The following is a 7583-nucleotide window of genomic DNA, read 5'->3' on the forward strand; positions in this document are numbered from 1 at the left end:
TGGTAATTATCCACTAATTACATATGACACAAATTAATCCTAATTGATCACAAACTTTTTGTCCACCCTAAAAGAAAAGAGAGGCGTACCTAAAAACCGTTTTTGCACAAGTGGTGATCGGCAGAGCGATTAAAAACTCAAGGCTAGTCAAGAATTGGTGACAAATGAACGGAAACTAGATAGAATTATCTTCCAAGGGACCTATGACTGAGAATGGTCCGCTCTATAGAACTTGAACTTATTTGATAACTAGATTATAATCGGGTGTATTACTTGTATGACCTATGTGCCTTGGCATCAAAGAAAGCAAGCACAAAAGCAATTTAAGACATGATGTTCTGATTGTAGAATACTTTTACAAATAAGTTGTATGCACAACAGCGCCATTTACCATATATCATGGTTATTAAATAAGGTCCAACCAGGACTAGTACTTACGGAGTACATGCTTGCCCAAATCGAAAAAATGCACTGACCGACTGTGTAGTAGGACCCCTAAATATGGCCTCTAGTTAAGATTTGAAAGCCCTGTTTTGGGGAGGCCTCCAATTTTACCTACTGCTTCAAGGCCTAGCAATTGAAACTAAGGTAGTGTTTGATAGAAGGAGCGGTAACCAAACGCAAACAAAATCATTTCACAGTGTAATGGGAGGTGGGATGGGTGGCTGCACTCTTTGTTTGGTTTTGTAATGATATCGGAGGTGCACTTGCTTCACCAGAAGCTTGCTACGTACTTCCATCCTATGAAAAGTGGAATCTTGGATTTTTTTTAAAAAAAAACTTACAAAGAGTGCAATTCCAGAAATTGGATTTCAACTATCTGTCTAATTAAATGATCAGATTTGATCATGCTAAAGCTAAATGGAAGTGGCAAAAAAATGAGAGCATGAAAGTCTCCACGCCACTGCTAATCTATTTAAAAAAATTAGAATTGCACTTTCGACGGAAACACGGAAAAGAGGAGCTGGTACTACTCCTGTGGTCTCAGACCACGCCAAGTGGTAACAAGATTGAATATGCTCGTGACTGATTAGGAGTACACGGTAATGGATTATGGGCCACCTCCAACCAAACTTAAGAAACGTCGGAACACCTCCAACCAAACGGTTAGATTGCTTCCCAATCTATTACATTACAAAATGGTGAACCAGACACTATGTAAGAGTTTCTTGCTTGTTCATCCTAACGGACGAATGGTGTGGGTGGACCTAGGATGCTCTCTCTCACTTACTCAGTAGATGAAGCACCTCTCTAGAGTCACTAATTGCATCTCAATTTTCCATTTAGCCGGGGTTGAACCTTTGAAACATTTCGAAGCCGAGTAGAAAGAAATCAAGTTAAGTTGATGTTCTCACATTGAGCTGAGGGTTCGAAACTCTTGGAGATTCTTGAGATGAATTTATTCAATCCACTTGAACATTTCCATATCCAAGTTGATTTTTTTCGCTATATTCCTGAGCTGGTTGGGAGCGATTTGAAATACCCCAAACTTACCCTTTACGCGTATTTTTTGATGCATATGGATGGCAGTAGATACGAGTATCTTTTTATGTGGATCTCTAATGCTGTCTTTTCCCCCGTCGGCTTATATTTATTACTATCCCTTTTATTCTAGCTGACATCAATTGCTACCCTTCCTTGCGTCACATTTCTTTATTCCCTACTCTGCTTTATTCGATATTCTTTATCGCACTGGCCGTTTCCCCGTTAGAGCCGGTGAGATGCATTGCATCTCTTAAAATACGGAGGGGCGTGTCGCAGCGCCGTGCGGACTCGTTCCAACGATGCAAGAAAGAGATTGATGGAAAGGCAATGATAAAGCAGGGGAAGGAAGCAACAAGGAAAGCAGAGCAGGCGCCGGGAATCCGCCAGCCTAGCAGCTGCCGCGTCGCCCGGTCTCGGCCGCTGCACACTGCACAGGCCGCCTCCAGACGACCACGCCTCACTCTCCACTGGAGCAGTCTGCCACCCACCCCGCTCCACCTCGCCTCGCCTCCTCTCTGGTCAGAGGCACTGCACATAGATACCGGGGCGGCACACGCAAGAGGCCTGGCCAAGTAGCCTGACCGCTTCTTGCTGCCACCTGTGCTCCGTTTCCTTTTCTGCTCCCGGGCTCCCTCTCCTCGAGTTCTTGCTCGCCTCTCTTCCTCTTGGGTTTGGTCCAACAAGTGGAGAAAGGGGCAGGATGAAGTCCGGGGAGCGGCCGAAGCTGGTGCGGGGCCTCCGGCAGGAGTCCCGGCGGTTCCGGCTGCTGGTCATCGTCGTCGGCTTCTTCCTCGTCTCCCTCACCTTCGTCGTCATCTCCAAGCCCGACGCCATCCTCTTCAGCCGTAAGTACAGGATTCGGAGACGCGGAATTCAGGTCGCCTCCCTGTCGAGCGCGACCCGCCACCTTCGATTCCGTTAGCTAACCGAACGCCGGCTGTCCTGTTGGCTCTTCTTGCGCAGTGAACGGCAAGCTGCCGGTGGAGCAGGCGCCGACGTCCATCCTGATCAAGCAGAAGGTCAATTCGCCGCCCGACACCTCCCGGAAGACCTCGACCGACGCTCTCCGTGAGGCCTCCCCGCTTTTCGATCCGCTGTCGAATTCTCGGCACCCGGAAGTTTCTTGAAAATTACTGAACTTGGGGGGTGTGGGTTTCTATCTTTCTGCAGGTGGAGATCCTAGAGTGGTCGACGACGAAGCCGATGTGAGACCAAAAGGTTATTTCCTTGTTATTTCTTGGTTAATTTCTGCCTGAGAGGTGTTGGTTCTTGCTCAATTTTTCCTCTCTCATCTTATCCTCTTGGTCGATTGACGTGTGGTACGGCTGCTGCTTTCGATCCCCCGGCTGCAGGTACCAAAGGCGAGGAGGAGAGCCGGGTGCTGAGCGAGCCCGACCCGACCAGCGGGATGACGGAGCTGACCCCAAACAAGGACGGGGGCGGCCGTAAATCCGACGAGGAGACGTTAGGTGAGGCGTCGCAGTTGAGCGGCACATCATTCCCCCTGTTTCGTTATCGTTGGGGGGTGTTCGCAGTCGCCGGACCCATGATTTGACACTCGGAGCTGAGACGGGGTAATTGGGCTTTGTTCTTGTTCGGATCTCTCATTCAATTTTGGGCTGGATTGTTCACGTCCAGGCGGCGAGGGGAAACGGGAGGAGGGGGAGGAGCGTGGTCACGCGGCGGAGAAGCACAAAGTCACGCTCCCAACCGTTTCCAATTACACCATTCATGACTCCGAGGACACCGAAAATGGCAAGCAAGACGACGGTGCGTACCCTCACTCTGACTTTCGCTTTCCGTGTTGTTCTCCATTGAAGATCCTGATCTGGTTCGGTCTGCCGAAACAGAGATATAGTAATTTCCTTGCTCTGAGTTTCTTCCATTTCACATCTAATTTTGGGATAGTAACCAGCTGGCCCTGGCCATTGTATAGCCGCAGTAGATACAAAATGACACACCCACCCCTATCTTAATTAAACAAGTGCCAATAAAACTGTTTGTTTAACCTCTTTTCACACGATAAAGTAAAATTAGAGAGTGGAAAGATTACGTGTAAAGTTATAGAAGTACGTAAAACCGGCGACTCCAAAGAGAAACGTTTTCGTTGACTCCCGTTGTAGGGTGATTCAAGTTGCATGTTGGGCTTCTTCTCTCCTTTTCATTTTCTTTAATGTTGAAGCTCATATCATTGATGCCTAATTCTCACGAGTTTCAATCAAACCGGCTCTGTCTCCCTTGCCAACCGTCCGGCTGTTTCTGCCTACAATTTCTATTAAACATCGTGTGTTGTTGACCTAGTACCTTCGGCTTTGCAGGTACAGGTTCTGACCTGCAGGGAAGCAAGCCCCTGTGTGATTTCTCAAACTTTAGAGCAAATGTGTGCGAGATGCGTGGCGATGTTAGGGTTCACCCAAACGCGACCTCAATCATGTTCATGGAGCCTGCCGGTTCGCAGAGAGATGAGCTCTGGAAGATCAAGCCGTACCCTCGGAAAGGGGACGAGTTCTGCCTCAGCCATATCACCGAGCTGACAGTGAAATCAAACAAAGTGGCCCCAGAGTGCACCAAGTACCACGATGTGCCTGCTGTGATCTTTTCACTGACAGGATACACAGGAAACCTGTTCCATGATTTCACCGACGTGATGGTCCCCATTTTCACGACCGCAAGCGAGTTCAATGGTGAAGTTCAGTTCCTCATAACCGACATGGCACTTTGGTGGACCATCAAGTATCACACTGTGCTCCAGAAGCTGTCCAAATACCCACTGATTGATTTCAGCAAGGATGACCAGGTGCATTGCTTCAAGCATGTCATCGTCGGCCTCCATGCTTACATGGAGTTCACAATCGACTCGTCCAAGGCCCCGCACAACTATTCCATGGTCGACTTCAACAGATTCATGCGCGGAGCTTACTCGCTGGGCAGGGACACCGTTACCGTGCTTGGAGAGTACCCCAAGGTCAAGCCAAGATTGCTCATCATCAAGAGGCACCGAACGAGGATGTTCCTCAACCTCGATGAGATCATCGCCATGGCTGAGGAGCTCGGCTTTGAGGTGGTGATCGATGAGGCCAATGTGAGCTCTGACATCTCCAAGTTCGCCAGGCTGGTTAACACGGTCGACGTGATGATGGGAGTCCATGGGGCTGGGCTCACAAACTGTGTGTTCCTGCCACAGAATGCCACGCTGATTCAGATCGTGCCGTGGGGAGGGCTGGAATGGGTATCCCGCACAGATTTCGGCAACCCAGCAGAGCTCATGGGCCTGCACTACAAGCAATACAGCATCAGCGTGGACGAGAGCAGCCTCACGGAGCAGTACCCACGGGACCATGAGATCTTCAAGAACCCTATTGCATTCCATAAGCACGGGTTCGACTTCATCAGGCAGACTTTCATGGACAAGCAGAACGTGAAGCTGGATTGCAAGAGGTTCAGGCCGATTCTCTTGGAGGCTTTGGACAATCTCAACCCATGAAGATTGTGATCGATTGGTTGTTGGGCATGGTAATAGAGGTTCTTGTACACAATCCATTTTTTCCTTCACCATTATTCGTTCCCGTTTAATTAGTACAAAAATTCTTGTTTCTTCTATCCTTACCAGAGAAAATGTCCCCATTCTGGAAATTGAACGATAGAAGCTGTGTACACTGTATAAATTGCTGTAGGTGCAAAGATGGAACGAAATTCATTCAAATCACACATATGGCCTCATCGAAAAATAATACAGTATCAGATGTTTCTAATCCGATTCTTGCTACTTGCTATAGTGCCATGTGCCACCTATCTTCTATCGTCCTGCAAAGAATACAGTATTTTGAGGATGGAGCACCGGTTGACTCAAATGTCTGGTTTAGGCTAACTTAATCGCCGATGTGGTTATAAAGTGATGTGCTGACGTGTCTCTAGATTCATCCAATTATTGGTTAACCGCCTGGCTCCCACATGGTCTCCTTGCAGCTACACGAGGTCTAGGAAAACAAATATAAGACTATTGTAAACATGTGATTGTGCTTTAAGTATGTGGTGGTACTCGGGGCAAGCTAGTTCGCTAGTTCAACAACCAGAGTTTGACCATACCGGACTACAGCTGGCTTGCAAATGGCTAGGCTGGGCTTGCAAATGGCTAGAGATGGAATTCAGATTGGATACGTATGGAATTGGATATAGATAGCACTTTTTACAACATATTAACTTGAATATGAAACAAAAGAATAGCACAAATTCACAACTTTTTATCATATCTTAACTCGAATGCGAATTAAAAAAATAGCTTGGATTCAGAATGGTCTGAGAAAAATAAAATCACTATTCAAATACGGATTGAAGTATATGTGTGTACAACACATGGAGATAAAGAGGATCGCTCGTCCATAAATATTTGAACAATTAAATATACTAGTAAAACGCACGCATTTTTAAAATAATATTTAACATTATTATATATTCATAAAATATAATGATGGATTATAAAATAGTCTAAATAGAATACATGTGTAATATGTATTTTCAGAAAACCAAGTAAAAAGTACTTTATATTCATAGAAAAATTAATAAATAACAATTTATATTTATAGCAAAAGTTGTATTTTCAGAAAATATAAAACTAATAATAATATAGAGTCAATATATTACTAATTAAACTAAAATAAAAATCTATAATCAATTTGACTCGTATGGAAAGCTAATCTATACTGTACCAACAAGAAGGATTACAGTTTTATACATTTTTTCATATGGTTGCATCTACTCTGTTGACATTATTAGCATACATGCACCTCTTTAATGTTTCCTTGTCATGAAAGTTCAAAGAACTAAGCATATATACATCCTGGCGGTAGCAAGCGAATATATAATTCTTTGCGCGCATTCTTTCCTAGGTTTGTTTCTGGTCATATGCATCATGTCTGGCTTAGCTGTGAAACAAGCTGCCAATATCAAGACCATCCACTGAATTAGTAAGCTTTCAACCCTGTAAATCAACCTTGGGTCCTTCATTTTATCGAACACCTTGCAGGCAGCATCAACTTGGCTGGATCTTACCGTGTTAGGGACCATCTAAATTTGATGGATTTTTTTTATCTTGTAGTGTAATCTGGGGGTCTAGCTGCCGAGAACTATCTCAGTCTGCACATGATAAACAGAGAAAAACGGATAGAATCAAAATTTAGGAAGATTCAAATCGTCAATGTAACACAAGTCACAACAAAATTCATGAAGCATAATATGGAAAACAAGACATCACAATACTTAGAAATAAGAAGATAAGTAGCTTAGGGGTAAGGGGTGAGTACGAATTCAAAATTACCGAGAATTTTTATCAAAACGGTCACTATCGATAAACATGATTATCGGTTTTCTTGGAATTTTTCGCCGAGAATTTTTTCCCGAATACAACAAAATTCATGAATCATAAAAACCTTCAATAGGAGCTGCAATTTTAGAATCGCAGAGCAAACTATGCTGATCGCTGCCCTTCAAGGACAATGGGTCCACACGACCACACCAGCCCATGCTCTCCTCTCTGCCTCTTCGTTTCACCTCCAGCACCGCCCACAGCACAGCAGCCTCTGTGCAGCTGCGCTCGCTGGTCCGATCCACATCCTCACTCAACTGCACGTGCATCGGTTGCTGCGCTTAGCCCTGCTAATCAAATGGGTTTAATGGATTGGGTTTTGATATGGATTATATTTGGGTGGATTCAAATGGGTTGTATTAACTAATGGGACGGGGTGGGATGGGTTCTATGTAAATATGAATTGGAGTGGATTGGGTGGACTGAAATGGATTCATTATGCAAAACAGTATAACTATATATAAATATCGGTCCTATAAGAGCCGGACCCTAGAAATAAAACCTCGCGTTCATATTATAAAATTTTATCGAAATTTACTGAAATTTGTTATATATGACTCAGTATGACTAGGAGCTACTCTGTGCAAAGCAGTGTGGCTAGAATTACACGTGGGTCCCACATCAAGAGCCGGACCCTAGAAATAAAACCTCGCGTTCACACTATAAAATTTTATCAAAATTGACTGAAATTTGTTATAGATGACTCAGTATGACTAGGAGCTACTCTGTGCAAAGC

At 44.7% G+C, this 7583-nt stretch overlaps 1 protein-coding gene and 1 long non-coding RNA gene across 2 annotated transcripts; one reads left to right on the top strand and one right to left on the bottom strand.

Moving 5' to 3' along the window:
• The first annotated feature begins 1769 nt into the window (after positions 1 to 1769).
• On the top strand, positions 1770 to 5237 carry LOC120669785 (alpha-1,3-arabinosyltransferase XAT3). Its single transcript, XM_039949627.1, has 6 exons — positions 1770 to 2330; positions 2449 to 2553; positions 2656 to 2703; positions 2838 to 2954; positions 3124 to 3255; positions 3804 to 5237. The coding sequence occupies exons 1-6, from the start codon at positions 2186 to 2188 to the stop codon at positions 4967 to 4969; spliced, it is 1713 nt and encodes a 570-aa protein (XP_039805561.1). The 5' UTR covers positions 1770 to 2185; the 3' UTR covers positions 4970 to 5237.
• A 929-nt stretch (positions 5238 to 6166) lies between these two features.
• On the bottom strand, positions 6167 to 7123 carry LOC120669786. The gene is made up of 2 exons (XR_005672804.1): positions 6912 to 7123; positions 6167 to 6618 (listed from the first exon to the last, which is right to left on the bottom strand). It is a non-coding gene; the product is annotated as an uncharacterized LOC120669786 (long non-coding RNA).
• Positions 7124 to 7583: the final 460 nt, after the last annotated feature.

Source organism: Panicum virgatum, chromosome 4N, assembly GCF_016808335.1.
Source record: "Panicum virgatum strain AP13 chromosome 4N, P.virgatum_v5, whole genome shotgun sequence".
In the NCBI taxonomy this organism is placed as follows: domain Eukaryota; kingdom Viridiplantae; phylum Streptophyta; class Magnoliopsida; order Poales; family Poaceae; genus Panicum; species Panicum virgatum.

Bases quoted from the DNA above. Each gene is read 5' to 3' on its own strand.
- LOC120669785 (XM_039949627.1), top strand. From the start codon at position 2,186: ATGAAGTCCGGGGAGCGGCCGAAGCTGGTGCGGGGCCTCCGGCAGGAG. The intron at 2,554-2,655 runs GTGAGGCCTCCC...ATCTTTCTGCAG, and splicing joins GACCTCGACCGACGCTCTCC to GTGGAGATCCTAGAGTGGTC. The intron at 2,955-3,123 runs GTGAGGCGTCGC...GTTCACGTCCAG, and splicing joins ATCCGACGAGGAGACGTTAG to GCGGCGAGGGGAAACGGGAG.